General features: G+C 34.4%; 2 protein-coding genes across 17 annotated transcripts in view; one reads left to right on the forward strand and one right to left on the reverse strand.

Annotated features, from left to right (window-relative positions):
- Positions 1–20565, forward strand: part of Med12l (mediator complex subunit 12L) — a 314799-nt gene that overhangs the window by 233742 nt on the left and 60492 nt on the right. For 13 of the 14 annotated variants that reach the window (XM_087186351.1, XM_021253159.2, XM_087186356.1 and 10 more), the window contains 7 exons: positions 933–1080; positions 5375–5493; positions 6106–6249; positions 7553–7716; positions 8803–8934; positions 18742–18969; positions 19579–19720. In XM_087186351.1, the coding sequence (XP_087042477.1) occupies positions 933–1080; positions 5375–5493; positions 6106–6249; positions 7553–7716; positions 8803–8934; positions 18742–18969; positions 19579–19720 (1077 nt within the window). The remainder of the gene's footprint in view (positions 1–932; positions 1081–5374; positions 5494–6105; positions 6250–7552; positions 7717–8802; positions 8935–18741; positions 18970–19578; positions 19721–20565) is intronic. The other variant, XM_087186353.1, reaches the window with a different exon arrangement.
- P2ry12 (purinergic receptor P2Y12) overlaps positions 1–20565 on the reverse strand; it is a 47483-nt gene that overhangs the window by 9869 nt on the left and 17049 nt on the right. The window contains exon 1 of one of the 3 annotated variants that reach the window (XM_004834458.4): positions 665–879. The exons of the other annotated variants lie outside the window; for them this stretch is intronic. The gene's annotated coding sequence lies outside the window, so the exon portion shown is untranslated. Of the gene's footprint in view, positions 1–664; positions 880–20565 lie in introns of those variants that run through there. 3 annotated transcript variants of the gene reach the window in all.

A 20565-nucleotide genomic window follows, 5' to 3' on the forward strand; every position in this document is an offset into this window, starting at 1 on the left:
GTGAGCTTCATTGGATAAGATGCTGGTAGGAAAAAGAAATGCTTGCCATGAATAAAGTTGTACAGAGGATAAGAAAAGGATATACATAGGGTTAGAGCTGAAGTTTTACCCAGAAAATGGAAGACTATAGTATAAGATCCAAGGAAAAATTTGAGATAAAAAATTACAAACTGTGCATTAAAATGAGAACTCATTCTGGACTACTTACAGTTGGCTAGGGAATGTACTAGTGGTGCATATCTATTTCTGCTGTGTTGTGAATTAAGTAATTTCTTTTCCCAAGTGGGAAAATACAGTGTTTGGACTTAATTACTGGGGGAGGGAACAGTGGTGGCATTAGAACATGATTGCATTTTCAGCTATTTACCTCACACCGAAGATCTTCAGTCTTTTCTGCTTTATCATTTGAAGATAAATAGAAATGTATTTTTAACAGCAATGCTGCAAGTAAATGCAATATTTTTTTTAAAGATATTTGAAGGACCCAGTAAAATTTTCCCCTAAATATAAAATATATATCACTGCTACATATATAAAGCCAAGCTTACTAAGAAAAAACATTTTCCTTAAGGAGAAAGTACAAATAATAATATGCTACATGATATGAAATTAATACCATGTTCAATTTTAAGCAATGAAAAATTTTTTAATAGCCAGAACTTACTCTGTAGGATATGCCCACATCAAATGCTTCTATTAACACTTCAGATCAGTTGACACTTTTTTTTTTAGCTTTAGCAAGTCCAGACTGGAAAAACAAGTGTTTTGCCAGTGGAGGTTGAGATGACTTGCAAGATGGGTGAGATGACTTGCAAGATGGGTGGGATGCCACCAATAGAACCCGAGGTGCTGCAGTTAGTGCGATTCGGGGATATGCACAGCAAGCCCACCTCTGCAAGCGAGAGTCTCGGAATACATTTTCTGTTTTTCAGGATGAATCTTCAAGTCATGAATGTAACCAGCGCACAATCCTTCTCTATGGAGTTGGCAAAGAGCGTGACGAAGCCAGGCATCAGCTGAAGAAGATTACCAAAGATATCTTGAAAATCCTAAATAAGAAGAGCACCACAGAGACAGGGGGTAAAGAGCCTTAATGCATTGGCTCCCACTGTATTCTCTTTTGTCTTCCTTCACACAGTCTTTATCATTATATGTCACTGTCACTAGAGTGTTTCCTCTCCTCAGTGACTGTCACATTGAAATATGAATAAGCACATTTAAATTTTAAGAACTTGTATCCATTAATAGCAATATTTGTATTAAAATACCATATTGTATAGATAGATACAGGTAATTTTTATTGTCTACTCTTTTGGTATACATTCCAAATTTTCTACAGTAGTAATAAAGTACTGAAGAATGTGTTGGAAAACCATTATTCTGGATGAGGTCTCATCTCCCTGTTTCTTTACCATGATTTTTCAGGCTTCTAGTTTGCTGGGGCACTCACATTTGCCTATTAATTGAAAATCATGACAGTGTAGTTGCTGAACTTTTCTTTTTTTTTTTTTTTACTATATTCAGAAGAAGAATTACAATAAGCAGTGATACCTATCCATATCAGCAAATAATTTTGAGTAAAAAACAAAATTGGGCCTTTGGCAGTAACGCCTTCTTAGAATTTTCTTTCCCCTATGATTTTTACATATTTACAGTGAAGCTATGCCTTTATATTATGTTACTGCATTGCATAATTGGAATTTTTAATTATCTATTTCACATTTGCCTAATTACTCCTTTCAAGGTTTATGCAATCATAGGACTTAAAATATGATATTATAATATATTCCCCTCCACCACCACTGCTGTTTCTTTTTCTAATACTTCAATAATATAAAGAAAAGGTGTTTGGATTAACTCTGTATAAACAGCATTCTTCCTATATAAGGTGTGAACCTCCTCTAGGAACCCTAATACCCTTTGTATGAATTTCTCTATGGAAGATCCAGTCTTTAGATTTTAACAGGGTATAGTGCTTGAACTTATCTATGCTAGATCTTTCTTAAAGAAAAATATAGGTGCAGATGTTTCAAAGAACTTTCTTCTGCCATAACGGTGCACATGCAGAAATATGGTAAAAGGGGCAATGTGTGTTTCAGTCTGTATATGGTGTTCTGGATGCTTTATGTCTAGAACACAGTGAGAAAGTTACTACATAGGATTTATATCTCATTCCCTAACTCCTTTCCATTGCTATCTAATGACCTAACACCATGAGGGAACAACCAAAAGTTGTAAAAGGAAATGAAACCCTCTTGTTGGCTAAGCTTGAAAAAGAAAAGTGCTCTGTTTAAGAAAACTAAATTGGTGTGATGTTTTCTCTTTCTTAGAGAAAAGAGGAAATGAATTGCATTAACAAATTGAATTTAGAAACCCTGCAGCTAGATAGCAGAGAATATTTGACACTATTTTTGATATATTTGGAAATGGGGGAGTCATTGTCGCCTGTAAGAGATTCAGATGTATACACTTTATCTAAATTACTTGCAGCGAGTCTTCAGATCCTATGGAATTACTGGTTTTAAAAGGCTGAAGGGGATAGGAAATGGAAGAAATTTTTTGTTCAGTCTACTTCCTCGTGGTTTATTTTTTTAATGCCAGACTAATCTGTCCTGTTTTTGTATCAATGCCTTGAATAGGCTCTTCTGTGGTACAAATTCACATAGAGAAAATAATTATTTCGTTGCTTTTTCAGATTCCAGTAATAGAAACAGCACTTTAGAGCAGCATCTTCAAAGAGATTTCTTTTTTTCCATCATTTTAGATAAAAACCCTCAACCAGAAAGGTGTTGAGATGTACTGAGCTTCTTTGTGGAAAATATAGTAGCCTTATTTAAATCACAACTTAAAACTTAGTGTGTGCACTGGCAGCTGGCCAGCTGTACTTCAGGTTAATAGAAATTTGCTCACCCCAGCAGAATGAGGACTGCTAATGGGCGTGTGTTAGCATGTATTTGATCCTGAGAATACAAACAAATAAGATTTTGAAGAACCATCCCATAAGAGTGTAAGGTATAATAGATAATGTGAATAGGAAGAAAAGGGGCAAAGGGGAAGGGGAAGGGGAAGTGGGAGGGGTAGGGGAACAGAAAGAAGGGAATGGAATTAATATGAGAAAATGAAAAAATGTAAACAAAGTCTTTGTAAATAAGGAGGATGGAGGGGATGAAGGGAGGGCAAGGGAATGGGGAAAAAATAAGAACCAAGAGAGATTATGTAAAGGTGCAAATTTCCAATGATGAGTGTCATTATATTGTTTACCTAAAATGTACCAATAAAATTAATTTAAAAAAAAAAGAGTGTAGACAGATCAGCCAGGCCTTCCTAGGGGACTTTCTAATCTAAAGTTTAAATGACATTACCAGTTAAAACATAGTCAAACTTCATTTTATATTTTAATTGACTAGTCATCCTTTTTTGGTTATTAATGGGTTTCTTTTGAAAGAATGAAGTTTACTATCATAAAACCTAAAAGGCCAACATTTTCTGGATTTAAGAACTTTAAAAATTGAAAATTAAAAATTATACAACAAAAGAAGAATAATGTAAGTTATGAAAGCAAGTTAATAAAATAGATTTAAAAATCTACGAACTGTGACTTACCGTTTTTATGTAAATATTATAATAAATATTTCATTGAGAACCACCATTAATCCTCTACATTTTTCTTTTAAAGTGGATATAAATTTCCAAGAATGTATTACATCCTTTTACATGAGGTTCTAAGAAGTAGTCCTATGTAAGTAAATGGGAGACTACTGATGTGAGGAAATGAAAAAAATCAAAACTGGATATTTCAAACATACTCCTGACCTGTAAACAGCTATCGTGAATGCAAAATTCCATGCTTATTTTGTGTTTTTATGAGAATAGACATTGAAAACTAAGTGTATGTAATGAAATTGCTAATTCTTATTCTTTGCACATATCTGGTATACCATTAAAAGTGTCACTGGCTTATAACTTATGTTACTCTAACACCTCTTAATTCTGGATTTTACATCTTTTTTTTTTTTTAGCAGTTTGCAATATAATAAGATATTTTGTTTGTTTTTGTGTTGGACTTTAAATATTAATTGCTTATTGTTGAAAGGGAAGTCTTTTCTTTTAATATTACTTTCTGAAAGCATTACTTTTTCCATTAGCAAAACATGTTTTAGTTTAGTGAAATTTTGCTCATTTCTTGTGTCTTTAAGAGAGAAATCTGTAAAGTGAAATTTGTTCTCTCAAATTAAACTTTCCTCAACAAGGAGACAGTATGAATAGACAGTATGAATAGCAGAGCTCATGAGCCTTTTAACTGCTTAGCGTCATAATGTAGAGAATGACCTTCAAAATCATATAATCACTTTTCCTTTGTTTTTGGATTTTTTCTTTGTAAATACATATAGTAAATATATTTAAAAATAGAAGTGAATCCACTGTTGGATCTTATTCTTAGTACTGTTAAGAAAAAAATACCCTCTGAAATAAACAATGTAATATTTTTAATGGAATTTTCTTCAAACTTCTTTATAATAAATAACACTTTCTCATTAATGTGGAGTGATTTAGGTCCTTCCTGTCCCTCAGAATGTTAGGCATCATGTAAATTTCTTTTCTCTTTTTACATATTAAACTGATTCAGATAAGTATAGAGGTGAGTCTCCATAGAAAATGCTACTGAAGGGACCTGTTGTGTCAAAGTGGTACTGAGTGATCCAGGGATTGAGCCCAGTGCCTCAGGCATTCTAGGGATTGAGGCCAGGGATTGAACCCAGTGCCTAAAGCATTCTAGGCATGCACTCTACCACTGAGCTACACCACCTATGAGCTATATACTCCCAAGGCCAACAATGAATAAAACTTGAAAGCATAATGTGGCCAGGTACAGTAGTGTATGCCTGTAATACTCGGGAGACACAGGCAAGGGATTCTAAGTTTGAGTCCAGCCTGGGCAAATCAGACTCTGCCTCCAAAAATAAATAAAAAAACAATGTTAGAGAATTAGTAGCTCAGTGGTCAGTTGTAAGGTACACCTGTGTTTTATCCTCAGTTCTACACACACACAAAAACCATAATGTTGTCCAAAAGATGCCACATATGAAAATTATATTCAATTGTATAAACTTCCCAAATGGGCAGTACTGTTCTAAGCTGTCAGAATTCAGTATCTTGGTCCCCTGTGAAGAAAGTAGTGATAAGAGAGGGCTAAATGGTTTCTGGGGTTCTGGGATGCTGTTTTCTGATTTGGACATCATTACATTTGTGGATACTCAAGAGTATATACACTTTTTCTACATATGTTATACATTAATAAAAATTATCTATTAAAAAATGAAGGGCTTTACTTAAATAGACAAAAAAATACCCCATCTGTTTTATGCTTATTTAGCTGGGGACGAAGGGCCAAAAGCCAGGAAGAACAAACAAGAATCATTTCCAACCCTCGAGACTGTCTTCACAAAACTCCAACTCCTTTCTTACTTTGATCAGCATCAAGTGACATCTCAGGTAGCCATTTTGGCCTGTTTATTATGCAACTGGAATATTCTTATTTTCTCTCAAATCTTTAGTACAGTATGTTTTTAGCCATAGTTAATTTCATAAGTACCTTTAAAAAATATTTGGAACTATTTCATACTACTATTAAATGTCGCATTGCCTTCCTAAGCATTTATTTTTATTATGTAAATGTTTTTACCTTATAGTAATAATTGCAATATATAAAATAATCCCTAATGCAATGCTTATGTTGTTGTATAATGGTTATATTTCACTGTTGAGGAAGAATAAGTCTGTTGAGGATTGAAATAAAATACTGTGAAATTGGGAAAAAAACTCATCTTTTTTCTTATAAATTCAGTTTAAATTAGATACATATGAAAATTTGTGTAGTTATACTTTTAGAATCACTAGGATCTACATCTTGATAACAATTTGTTATATTTTTTCCAATTATTAAATGATTTATGCACGGTTTTGATTCCTGGGAAAATAAGTTTAACTTTTATATAAGTAAAATCATGCACGAATTCAAATGCCTTACTTGAAAGCCTGAAATAACTTAAGTAAAAGATTATATAGAGTATTGGTCATATACTTAGTTTACTTGTGTTTTCACAGATCTCTAACAATGTGCTGGAACAAATCACAAGCTTTGCTTCAGGCACATCCTATCATCTCCCCTTGGCCCACCATATTCAGCTCATCTTTGATCTCATGGAACCAGCACTGAATATCAATGGACTAATTGACTTTGCAATACAGGTGTGTAGACTGCTTCTCTTGCCTTTAGGAAAGCAAACCTACTAGGGATGATGGAATTTATTTATTGATTTTTTGGAAAAATTTAAATTTATTCACTATTTTTTTTTTCAAAATGGGGTCTCATTATGTTGTCACCAGATTGCTCTTAAACTATTGCTTTTATGTAATCCTCTTGCCTCAGCCTTCCAAGTGCTGGAACTATTGGCACATGCTACCATGCCCTGTTTAAATTTGTTTTTTAATTGATACATAAAAACATAAAAATTGTACATATTCATGGAATACCATATGCTTTGATACACATATATGTTGTATAATGTTTATATCAAGCTAAACCTGTTTCCTCATTTTTCGTTTCTTTATATGTTTATGGTAAAAACTCAAAATATTTTCATTTTGAAATGTACTGCAGATTATCATTAACTATAGTCATATGGTGTGCAACAGCACACCAAAACTTTGACTTCTATCTATACAGTAACTTAGTACCCACTAACCAGTTTTCCCATCCTCCCCTATCTCCCCTCTCCCAAACCCTGGTAACTACCATCCATTTAAAATGAACCAGGTGGTGTTCATTGATACTCTTTTAAAGACATGGTGATGTTTTAATAATAGAGTCCTTGTGACTTAATAGTCTTCAACTATTGTTTTAATTTTATCTATGCTGATAGTTTTCAATTAAATAATAATTGTTGATAAAATATATGTCATTTAAAAATCCAAGAGTTTTGAGTATTTTATTGTCTCCTGTTATTTTGTTGAGCTATTGATGAAAGATTATTTCCTCTCTATGCTAGAGTATAGTTTAGGTTGAAATTTTTAAAAAGCCCATATAGTTTAATTTGTCCCACTGTAGTTCTGTGCCTATTTGAGTTTATTTATTCCTTGTGTTGTTAGTAGATATTAGGCTTGGTTTTCATTTCTTATTTTGTAGTAGGATTAGTTCTATTAAGAAGAATATGTCAACATCTTTTTTTTAGTCAAAAATAAGGGGAACAGGGGCAAAAAAGTGAAGGGTAGGGATGTTCTCTAAAATTATCCAATTCAGAACCTAGGGTCACTCTAAAGTTTCAGTACCTATTTCAGCACTGGGTACTTCCTGATTGTGTACATCCTGATGTCTAGACAGAAGAACACATCTATTAATTGGTAAAGGGTTAAAAAATTTAAAAAACTCATTCACTTGTTTGTATTTTCTGAGGTTGTCATATACCAAGTGACAGGATATTCATGGTTTGTAGAAGTGTGTGTTTTTCATGTTTGTTTTGGTATCATTTTTATTCAATCTCTTCTGTTGTAGTTACTGAATGAATTGAGTGTTGTGGAAGCTGAACTGCTCCTAAAATCCTCCAGCTTGGCAGGAAGTTACACAACAGGACTGTGTGTCTGCATTGTGGCTGTTCTCAGGCAGTATCACAGTTGTCTGATCCTCAATCCTGATCAGACAGCCCAGGTGTTTGAAGGGTTGGTACATGAAATGTCATTATCTTTTTTTTAGTTCTAGAATGAATAATTTTTGTGGTAAAATATGATAGTGGTTTTAAGAGGAAAGTAGAATTGATGCCTGTTTTAATGAAAACATAGTTAAATATCTTGATTTATCAGAGGAAATACAAGTAATTTTATTCTTTTAAATTATTATTCCTCCTCCTTTCTTTCCTGCCTTCCTTCCCACCCCTGGTTTCTGAGAGTAGAAGGCTGGTCATTTATAGCACTCTATTATTTATGCTGCCCAGCATCTTGGTTTTTACTGTAAATAATGAATATTTGTAACTTCTCCGTTCATGTAATTTGAGTTTTTATTTGGAAAATCCAGTAAGCTCAGCACATCTCATCATAGTAATTTGGTTCTTTGATTTCATATATTTGATTAATTAAAGATAACTTTGACAAGAGGTGACTTAGATCAAATAGAATGGGCTTTATCTTCTTGTATAAGATAAACTAAGGTAAGTTTGTTTCTACTTTGAATAAATAAACGGAATATAACTCCAAACCTTGAGTTCATCAACTTGATGCCAGAATCACCCTTTGAAAATGAATTTCTCCAAGTTTACTTCTTTCAAAAATTTTTTCTTTACAAAGGATTCTTCGAATTTGGGAATCTTTTAAAACTAACTGTGAATTTGTGGATCTTTTTAATTAGAGTAAGGTTCTCTACTTCCCCTTTATTTTGGGGTCCTATTTGCAGCAACTTAATTGGTGGATTCTTCTGTATACGTACACCATTTGTGCAGAAGAATTTTTTTCATTGCTTTTGTTTTTTGTTGTCAATGTCATTTCTAAAGGACTTTTTTGTTTTTTAAAGTACTGTGGATCGAACTTAGGACCTTGCCTTGTGAGGCGAGCAACAGAACCACTGAGCTAAATCCCCGGCCCTCTAAAGGACTTTTTTGTATCTAGTAGTTCAGTGTTAGGAAGCTGATATTCAATAATTCCCTTTTATTATGATGATCCACATAATACACAGACATTCCCACTCTTAATAGATTCAAATGATAATGTGTTTTGTCAGAATATGAGTTTCATTGTCTGTATTTCTGTCCTCAGGTTATGTGGTGTGGTAAAGCATGTTGTAAACCCCTCAGAATGCTCTTCCCCTGAAAGATGCATCTTAGCCTACCTCTATGATCTTTATGTATCATGTAGCCACCTCAGAAGTAAATTTGGAGACCTCTTCAGGTGGGTAGAAGGAAATCACAAAGATGGAAATATGATCATGCTTGTGTTTCTTAGTGATGCCATCATTATTGCCATCCTTTTAATAATGAAAGATATTTCAGTTAGTGGTAATTTTGATATACTTAAGATTTGTTTAAACTGAATACTAAAATAGATAGTGATAAAAAGGTAGACCATTATACAACACAACAATGTGATCACAGTTTTTTTTTTCTCTTAGATTGAAATGATTTTAGGTCATAAGCTATCCAAAGTTGTCTAATTTTATGTCTTCAATAATTAAAGGATATTTCATTTGAGATTTTATATTCTCTGAAACTTTTACCTGTAGATAAGTTGTAGATAAGTTTTACTTGTAGATAAGTCATATTGAATTAATGACCAAATCTTACTATGTTACGATTTTAATTTAAAATTCAATTTGATTATAAATTTAGTAAAGGGTTCATTGAGGCAGTAGTTGTTGTGTCTTGCTGGATGTGTATTCCTCTTGGTTTTGATATCGTATTGTCTGAGCTGGTTTTTTTGTGTTACTATGGGTATGTGTAGACATCATGAAGTTGTATTTCCTAGTGACTTACGAAATATTCTTTAGCTTCATTCACTCTTCACACCTTTTTTTTCTTTTTTGCTTAAATTCTTTTATTGGTACATTTTAGGTATACAATACGTGTACATTTATCATTGGGTGCTTGTACCTGTATATGATGTATCTTGGTTCTTCTTTTTTCCCCATTCCCCGTCCTCCCTTCACCCCCTCTACCCTACCCCTATTTACAAAAACTTTGTTTCCATTTTTTCCTCTTCTCATAATTTTTCCTTTCCCTTCTTTCCTTTCCCCTTCTGTTCCCACTTCCCCTACCCCTTTGCACCTTTTCTTCCTATATCAAATTATCAATTATTCATTTTAATCATTTTAATCCTTAGTTACACTTTCAGTTTCTCACACCAGAGAAACTATTTGGTATTTACACATGTGTGTCCTATTTATTTCACTTAAGAATATGGCCTCATTATGCATCCATTTAGCTATAAATATCTGTAGTTTCTCGTTCTTGATGGCTGAGTAGTACTCCATTTTATAAAAAAACCACGTCTTCTTTATACAGTTTCCAGTTGATGGACATTTGGGCTGTTTCCAAGCTTTAGCTATAACAAACTGTGCTGCTATAAACATGGGTGCACATATATCGCTATGGTATGATTCTTTTAATTCTTTTGGGAAGATACCCAGCAGGGGAATAGCTGGGTCAAATGGGACCTCTAGTGCTAGTTCTTTGAGATATCTCCATAGTGATTTCCACAGTGGTTGCACCAGTCTGCCCTCCCATCAACAATGGAGAAGGGTTCCTTTCTCTCCATACCCCCACCAGCATTTATTATTGGTTGATTTCTTGATAGCAGCCATTCTTTCTGGGGTGAGGTAGAATCTCAGTGTTGTTTTCATCTGCATCTCTCAAATGACCAATGATGTTGAACATTTTTTCATATGTTTATTTGGTGCTTATACTTCTTTGAGAAATGTCTGTTCATTTCAGATGCCCATTTTTGAATTGGGTCTTCATATTTGGGGGGTCTGATTTTTTTGAGTTCTTTATATATTCTAAATAGTAGACCTTTATCTGAGGAACACCTTGTAAAATTTTTTTTCCACATTGGAGGTTGTCTTGCAGTGCAGAAGCTTTTTAATAAAATGAGATCCCAGTTATTGATTCTTTGTGCTAGTTCTTGTGCTATTGAGGATTTCTTCATAAAGTTTTTTCCTATACCAATGCCTTTGAGAGTTCTACCTAACTTATCTTCCAGCAAGTTTAGTGTTTCTGTTTTAATACTTAGATCTTTAATCCACTTCGATCTTAGTTTAGTGCATAGTGATAGATATGGGTCTGGTCTTAATCTTTGGCACATTGAAGTTTTCCCAACACCATTCATTAAAGAGGCTATCTTTCCTCCAGTGAGGGTGGTTGGCTCCTTTGTCAAAGATGAGGTATCTGAGTGTGTCTGCAGTTGTTTCTGCATCTTCTAATCTATTCCACTGATCCTCGGGTCTGTTTCTTTGCCAGTACTATGATGTTTTTATCACAATAGCTTTGTAGTATAGTTTCACACTGGGGATTGTGATGCCCACTGCCATGTCTCTGTTGCCTAGAATTGCTTTTGCTGTTCTAGGTCTCTTGTTCCAAATGAATTTTTGAATTGTTTTCTCTATTTCTTGGAAATACATTGTTGGAATTTCAGTCGGCATTGCATTAAATCTATATAGCAGTTTTGGAAGTATGGCCATTTTCACTATGTTGGTTCTTCCTACCCAGGAACAGGATATCTTTCCATTTTCTTTTATCCTCTTTGATCTCTTTTTTTCAGAGTGCTATAATTTTCAATGTAGAGGTCTTTTGTTTCCTTTGTTAGATTGATTCCTAGATATTTCATTTTTTTGGATGCTATTGTAAAAGGAATTATTTCCCTAATTTCTCTCTCAGCGAGTCTGTTATTTGTGTACAAGAAGGCTATGATTGTTTGTTTGTTTTTTTTCTTTTTTTTTTGGTACCAGGGATTGAACTCGGATCCTTTTGCTTGCGAGGCAGATGCCGGAACCACTGAGCTAAATCCCCAGCCCTGTGATTTTTGAGTGTTAACCCTGTATCCAGCTACTCTACTGAATCTGTCAATTAAGTCTAGAAGTCGTTTGACAGAGTTTTTCGGGTCTTCTATGTGAAGTATCATATCATCAGCAAATAATGACAGTTTAACTTCTTCCTTTCTTATCTTTATTCCTTTTGTTTCTTTCTCTTGTCTAATTGCTGTGGCTAATGTTTAGAGAACTATATTGAACAGGAGTGGTGATAGTAGGCATCCTTGTCTTGTTCCAGATTTTAGCGTGTAAGTTTTCAGTTTTTGACCATTTAGTATGATGTTGGCTGTTGGTTTTTCATAGATAGCCTTAATCAGGTTGAAATAAAGACCTTCTATTCCAATTTTCTGTAGGGTTTTTATCGTGAATGGGTGCTGGATTTTGTCGAATGCTTTTTTTGTGTCTATTGAGATAATCATATGGTTTTTGTCCTTGGCTCTGTTAATATAGTGTATTACATTTATTGATTTACGTATGTTGAACCATCCTTGCTTTCTTGGGATAAATCCGACTTGGTCAGGGTGTATGATCTTCTTGATGACCCTCTGTATTCTGTTTGCCAGTATCTTGTTGAGGATTTTTGCATCTATGTTCATTAGGGAGATTGGCCTGTAGTTCTCTTTTTGGGTTGGGTCTTTCCCTAGTTTTGGAATCAAAGTAACACTTGCTTCCAGGAATGAATTTGGAAGTATTGCTTTCCTTTCAATTTCCTTGATGAGTTTAAAGAGTAATGGCAATAGTTCTTCTTTAAATGTCTTGTAGAATTCAGCAGTGAAGCCATCAGGACCTGGGCTTTTCTTTGTTGGTAAATTTTTAATTACGTTTTCAATTTCACTAATTATAATTGGGGTGTTTAGAATTTCGATATCTTCTTCATTTAACTTTGGCAGTTCGTGTGTATCTAGGAATCTGTCCATTTCTTCTGTGTTTTCCATTTTATTGGAGTACAGGTTCTTGAAGTAGGTATTGATGATCCTCTGGATTTCTGTTGGATCTGTTGTGACTTCACCTTTTTCATTCTTAATTGCATGGATTTGAGCCTTTTCTTTCTTTTTTTGATAAGTTTGGCTAAAGGTTTATCAATTTTATTTATTCTTTCGAGAAACCAACTCTTTGATTCATTGATTTTTTTGTATCGTTCTCTTAGTGTTCATTGCATTGATTTCTGCTTTGATCTTTATAATTTCCTCTCTTGTATGAGCTTTGGGTCTGTCATGCTTTTCTTTTTCTAGGAGCTTGAGGTTCAGCATTAGGTTGTTTATTTCAGCTCTCTTTCTTTTCCTGATATGGGCATTCACTGCTATGAATTTCCCTCATAGAAGTGCTTTCATTGTGTCCCATAGATTCCTATATTTTGTACTGGCATTATCATTTACGTGTAGAAACTGTCCAGTTTCTTCTTTAATTTCCTCTGTGACCCATTGGTTGTTCAGGAGAGTGTTATTCAACATCCATGTGTTTGGGGGGGGGTTGCAGTTTCTTATGCTATTGATTTCCAATTTTATTGCACTATGGTCTGATAATATACAGGTGGTAACTTCAATTCTTTTACATTTGCTTAAACATGTCCTATGGGCTAGCATGTGATCTATTCTGGAGAATGACCCATGTGCAGCTGAAAAGAATGTATATTCTGATTTTGTGGGGTGGAATACTCTGTAAACATCTATTAAGTCCATTTGTTCAATAGTTTTGTTCAGTTCTAGAATTTCATTGTTGATTTTTTTTTTGTCTAGATGATCTGTCTGTGATAATGGGGTATTGAGGTCCCCCACTACTATTGTATTAGTGCTTATTTGTTTTTTCATGTCCATTAATATTTGTTTTATATAGTTGGGGGCATTCATATTTGGTGCATATATATTTATGATTTTCATCTCTTCTTCTTGGATTGTTCCCTTCCAGTGACCATCTTTGTCTCTCAATTAGTTTTGGTTTGAAATCTACTTTGTCTGCAAATAAGATTGCTACCCCTGCTTTTTTCCAGGATCCTGTCATGTGGAGAACTGTTTTCCATCCTTTTACTTTTAGTCTGTGAATTTCCTTTTGAGTTAGGTGTGTTTCTTGTATACAGCATATTGCTGGATTTTGCCTCTTAATCCATTCTGCCAGTCTGTTTCTTTTGATTGGTGAATTGAGGCCATTAACATTGATGGTTATAATTTTTTTTGATGGTTATAATTGATAGGTACTGACTCATCCTTGTCATGATGTTTTACTGTTGTTGGCTCTTTTATTTTTTTATTTTTCCCCCTTCCCCTTTAGTTTCTTGCCTTGCCTGATGGCTTCCCTCTATTGGGCCTCATGGAGTTCTTCACAACTTTTTCAAACTGTGCTTTTTTCCCCTCTCTTAAAAAGAATTCAGTGTTTAACAGATTACATTTTCACGTGTGGATGAGCTTTTTAAAAAATGACCAGTATCACCTTTAAATAACATTAAACCAACATACATTAAATGCAAGGCAACCTGCTTTATATTACTGAGTCTATTTGATTTATATCCAATTTGATAAATACTGTCTAATGTTTCCTGGTGTAACAGATATATACATGAGTTAATTATAAGATACTGTGAAGTCTGTAGTTGTCTTATTTGTTGTCTTTGACTTTATAGATGGTATTGTTATTGGGTTATGCATTTTAGTAATTCTTTTTGCTTAAGCATTTTGTTTAAAATGATTCCAGAAAATTATATTTCTATAAAAGATTTTTAGATTTTTAGTCCTTTATCCAGAATTCATATTGAATTACCTTTTGCAGTAACTGTAACTTCCTTCTACATATTACTGTGTTTAGCTGCGATTACAATTTTGAGCTGAACTTGAGAGAAATAACTCTGTATTTTTCCCATTCTTCTGTATTTTGGAACATTCTTTCAGAGCTATTTGCATGCTTACTTCACTTCATCTGTGTCTGTTTCAAGTGGCATCCCCAACTGACATTCTTTTTATCTTAGCACTTGTTACCTTTACAGGGAGCACAAGTGCTGAAACATAAATACTTATTTAATTGTTATTTTGAGGAATTTTAGATTATTAATTATAAATAAAGGAGTAGGATAATGTAGATAATGTAGATAATGTAGATAATGTAGATAGTAGATAATGTTTGGCATAAGAAATTTGGAATTCAGAAGGAAAAGGAGAGTGATGAATTATAGTTTCCTTTGCTCTCCCATACTTCGTATCGTTTGCTTTTAAATCCTGTGAGCTCTTCCTTCCAACTATATCAAGAATATAACCACTGTCTGACATCCTCATCATTGTCATCATGGTCATCTCTTGCTTGGGCAATTTCAGAGTCATCCTAACTAGTGGCTCTGCTTGTGTGCTTGACTCTTTTGGGCATATTAATATACTGTCCAGTAAGATTGTCTTTTAGACTCAAAGATGAGTTCCTTGGCATTCCTTCTAATCACTATAAAATCTAAATAGCTTAGCTTTTATTATCTGTAAGATCACTCTTTCACCTTATTTCCTCTGTGAACTTGGTTCTGGCCATGTAGACCTCCTTCCTGGTCCTGAAACACTCAAACACTCTATGAATGCTCTTACCTTGGGCTTGTACATTTGCTTTTGCCTTACTTGTGTACTTTCTACAGATACTTGTGTGTTCACTTCTACCCTTCATTCACAACTTTGTCTCTCTTACCACCTTATATTAAACAGCAATCCCCTTTTTGGTCATTCTCTCAACCTTAATATTTGCCACTTCCAATATATGAATTTTTATTGATGGCCTAGCTCCCCCTGTAATGTAAGCTTCACAAGAGCAGAAACATTTTCTGTTTTCTTTACTACCACATCCTAGTATCTTGAAGAGTATGCAACTCTTAGTAGGCACTATAGAGATTTTACTTTTTGGCCCAAAACACTTATTTGTGGACAAGTTGAATGAGTGAAAGATATATAGAAGAAAAATCATATTTTTAACAGTACTGATAAAGAAAAGATGAAAATATGTTACCATGTAATGGGTTAGGTTTTAAAATGATCCTTTATAAACTACTTGGGGGAGTCTTAGGAAACCCTTTTCCACAGAAATGATGTAATAAATACTTCCGTTACGCTACATAGAGCTTTCAGTTTTGGTTTATGTTTTTTCAGAGAGGTTTCTCATTATGTGGCATTTACCACAGCCCTATTTTTAGTGGCGAACTTCCGAAGATAGCACTAGTAGCTTTTTTTAACCCCTCCTGCTCTTGGAGTGCAGTACAAGTAAGATAAATAGGCTAATTTAAGTAATGTGCATGTAGTGTGTAGAGATTTAGGACACCACAGATGAAGTGAGGAGTCAGGATTAGTAGAGTAACATATTACAAGTGCACTGTCTAAACAACCGCCCCCCCCCCCCCCAAAAGAAGACAAATGCAGCTTTCTTGGGATGTCACTGTTTTGAGACATAGTCACCCTCTGTTGCCCAGGCTGGGCTTGAACTCCTGGGCTATAGCAATTCTCTCATCTCAGCCTCACTAGTAGCTGGGACTACATGTAAGTGCCACTACACCTGGTTTCTTGGTATATCTTGAAGGGATTTTTTAGTTTGGAATTAGGAAAAAATGGACAAACAAGCTACATGCTCAGATATATTTCTGTTACTGGACTAACAATTATTTTAATATTTTTTTCTGAAACATCTTGTATTAAGTTGTGTGAGACGGATACTGGGGAAGTGTAGCACTGATCACATTATATTAGTCAGATTATCACCTCTGTGACAAATACTTGAGATAAAAAACTTAAAAGAGAGAAGGATTAGTTTGGCTCAGTGTTTCCAAGGCTTTAGTCCATGGTAAGTTGACTTGAAGGGAGAAAAATGTCATGAGGGAAGGGCATGGCAGAGGAAGTTTGCTCACCTCATAGCATCCAGAAAGCAGAGAGAGGAGAGAGCCAGAGAAAGAAGAAGGGGCCAGAGATAAGAATATAGTGTTCCAGATTATGCTCCCTGTGACCTGCTTCCTTCCTTAGCCCCCACCTCCTAACAGCACATTCAGCTAATGCCCTGATGATAGTGGTGCTCCCATGAACGAAAACCCCACCTCTGAACTCACGAGCCTTTGGGGGTATTGTTGTCCCAAACCAGAATACATGTCTATGACTGCTTGAGTTATGCTCTGTACTAGGTGCTGTGTTGACCAGATCTTAAATCCTCACAACCATCCCAGGAAGTAGAAATGACTTTTCCTATTAACGATGTTCCTGATCATAATGCTTGGTGAAGGCTTGATTTGAACACAAGTCCTTTTGGCCTTAATATATATGTTGCTTTAATTGCCTTACCAGGCTTTTCTGATATATGTACTTGCAGAAAGAAAATGTTTGAGTCGTTGGCTTGACTGTCATATAGAAAGAGTGCAATAAATGAGACAATAGGACTAGAAATAAAGTATGAGAAGATGTCCCCATAAGCTGCAGCATTCGGACAACTATGCAACACAGTTGGAAACAGGCACTCTGGACAAGTTTACATACTGAAGGAAAAGTGGGGAGGAGCTCATAAAAATTGAGAAAGAAAACAGAATTGCTAGGTTTTTAAACACTAAAGATTGTGTGTATGAAGAGTGTGTATGAAGAGTCAGAGGAAACCAACAGTATGTCTGTTGTATGAGGAAACCAACAGTATGTCTGGGTGGGAACTGGAAGGAGCAAAGTTTATATTTCATTTAGTGAGAAAGTGAAACAAGTTAAGATTTATTACTGAGAATGAATGAAAAGTTGAGTAGTAAGTGTGACATGTGCAAGAAAAAAATAGACTAAAAGCCCTTGGGACCATAATATGGCCATCATTTTGAAAATGTAATGCCTTCAGATTCGAAACTTAAATCCCTCAGGGATAGCTGAGAAATTTTTATGTAAATTGCCTGTTTAGAAAGATAATGGATATAGAAGATTGTAACTGTTGTGTTTAGTGGGTTATTTTAGTCTTCTGCATGAGACCACTGCTTTCCAGGCATTATTTGTCACCAGGGAGAGCTTGTTAAACATACAGATTCATTGTGCTCACAGTGAGACTTAGGAATCTGTTTTTTTAACAAACATGGCAGGAATGCTTCTGAAAGAGGATGATTGAAGTTACATTGTAGTAAACACTGAGCTGAACAATCTGTTTTCTTAAAGCTGTTAGCCATGGCACTGATCTAGGATAAAGAATGAGTATGTTTTTCCAATTTTGAAAGACTCATTCCTGACTCCTGTTTAGATAGGTGCAAAAGAATATGAGGTTACAAAAGAGATCAAGTAGCACTCTAACCATAAATACGTTTGCCACCCAAAAATCTTTTTTAAAAAAGTAGATTTTCTGCTGCATAGCAGAAAAGAGTCTTAAATATAGAAGATGAATGTTACTTATAGATTTGCTCACAAAGTGGGTATGAATAACTTAGTTTGTATGGAATCTGATATTTGAAATAAGATGATCCTCAGTCTTATCCATAGATAAACATTGGAAGACATACTTTCCAATTCTCTTTATACTTCTAATGCTCTATATCTGTTCAGATGTAGCTCACTGAAACATGAAATGTTTTTATATGATAAATAAGACTTTAAAGTTTATTAATGCTGCTGAGAAACACAGCATAGTAGGTTTTTAGGAATGACATAATCGTTTGTTCACTCTCTAGAATTTGTGTATTATTTATATCCCACTAGTAGGATGCAAGCTCCTGAAGGAGTGTGGCCTTCCTTCCACAGCTGTGCCACAGTGCTCATGGTGGCCTTGGCATGTGAACATGTGTACCTAGAGGAGTAGCTTTTCAGAATATGCAGTTAGCACTACACACCAAACTTCCTCATGTGTAATCGAATCCCCTTTTATTCTTAAGTAATAATGCTTTGCAGTTACCCTTAAGAGAGCTTTTGGAAACCTTAGTAAATTCTTTGATGTTTAGAGCATGTAAAATATAGAAAAGATTTAGAAAATAATAATTAGTAACCAAATGTCATATTCTTGCTTTGTTTTTCCTGTCCATTCAGCTACTATTCATTGAGCACTTACTACATTCCAGGCTCTGTGCCCAATGCTAATTTTTAAAATGTTGAAATTAAGAACTCATAGTGTGAATCTTTTCTAGGAATGTAGTATAGTTGCAGTAATTTAATATGTCCTTAAGTGAAATAATTTTCTTGCTGTTCTAGTTATTTTTTCTTTTTTAACTTTTCTTCTTGTAACCTCAGTAGTGCCTGTTCAAAAGTAAAACAAACCATATACAATAATGTGATGCCTGCAAATTCCAACCTGCGATGGGATCCAGACTTCATGATGGATTTTATTGAGAATCCCTCAGCCCGAAGCATCAACTACTCAATGCTGGGCAAAATCCTTAGTGACAATGCTGCCAATCGCTACAGCTTTGTCTGCAATACCCTCATGAATGTATGTATGGGCCATCAGGATGCTGGAAGGTAAGATGGCTTATAAGGGCCGTTGCCTTGATAACCCTGTGAAATTAATGTCTTTAGTAATTGTCTGAGCTCACATTTGGCTATCATTACCCCCGACCCCCATTTTCTTTTATTCCTGAGTTTACCTTCTGCTTTTCATAACCTGAGACAGTGCTTTCTGGCTTACTGTTTTGGCATAGGACATTTTAGATATGGACTATAAGTAATAGAATCTATTTTCAGAAACATGTAATAAAAATACAATTTACAAGATGCTTATATTTTGAAAAACCATATTTGGACCTACTTACACTAAATAGTCTCTTTAATTTTTGAAGCCTTTAAAATGTAAATTTACAGATCATATTTGTTCATGGAACTGAAAATAGGCTAATTCACATATGTACTGATTATTGTTAACAGCATTAGTTATTAGAAAATATTTGAAACCATTTATTTTTGTTTTGCCTAAGGTTCTATGTAGGTTACTTGACAAGGGAGTACTGTGTCCTTAGATCTAAGAAAATGAACGATTTGTTCTATGATAGTGAAATATATATTCAATACATATATCTCTGATGACCATTTCTCTTTTGTACAAGATTACTGTCTTTTCTCTTTCTTTTCTAGGATTAACGACATAGCCAATTTCTCCTCTGAGCTGACTGCTTGCTGTACAGTTCTTAGTTCAGAGTGGCTGGGGGTGCTGAAGGCTCTTTGTTGTTCTTCAAATCACGTGTGGGGGTTTAATGATGTACTTTGCACTGTAGATGTAAGTTTTCTTTTTCATTTAAAACTGCAATTAAGAATTTAGCTAGTAGGTAATCTTTTTTTAAATTTTCTGATTGACTCAACTGCAATATTGTAAAATACTCTTTGTCTAAAAGAAGTAAACCACAATATAGTTGCTGAGAATTTAATAAATGAAAAAAAAATCAAAATAGATGGATTAATCTGTAGCAGTGGTACTAAGAGTTTCCTTGTTTCATTTTTCTGAGGCTTTTAAAAAAATGTATGGATGATCTCTTCAGGTCTTTGTTTTAACCACATGGGTTGGATTCTTCATTGCAAAGGAGATAACTGTTGTACAATTTGAAGAGAACCAGTGTATATTCTATCGAATATGGATTTTTTGTGTGTGTGTTATGTAAGAAAGCTCAAGAGTAGACTTACACAGTTTGCAATCTTAGTGGTTGTGTTTGGACAGTGATGAAGAGTTATAGTATCTTACCCCCTATATAGCTCTGATTTCCTCAAATAGCAGGTTACATCCATGATGTGTGAATTTCTTTAAAAAGAAGTCTTGATTTTTTAAAAAATCTTTTTTTTCTCCCTATTATCACTTCTTGGAGTAATCTGTTTCCCATACTATTTTATTTTATAATAAAGAGTGATACATTTTTAAAGTTGTTTCTCAATTTATGATTTATTCCCTAGTTTCCCCTTCTTGGGACTGGGTGGACAGTCTTATCTTCTTATCTCCATTTTGTGGGTAAAGATTTTATACACATCAAATTCATTTGTGGTGACATTTTTTTTTCCAGACAGAAAAGACCCAAGTTTTTATCTTTTAGTTCCTTATCTCTTGGTTGCTCTTCTGCCTTAATTCCTCATCTG

The sequence above is a fragment of the Heterocephalus glaber genome, unplaced genomic scaffold, assembly GCF_053883595.1.
Source record: "Heterocephalus glaber isolate CG9 unplaced genomic scaffold, H.glaber_assembly_v1.0 deba00001504, whole genome shotgun sequence".
Lineage (NCBI taxonomy): Eukaryota > Metazoa > Chordata > Mammalia > Rodentia > Bathyergidae > Heterocephalus > Heterocephalus glaber.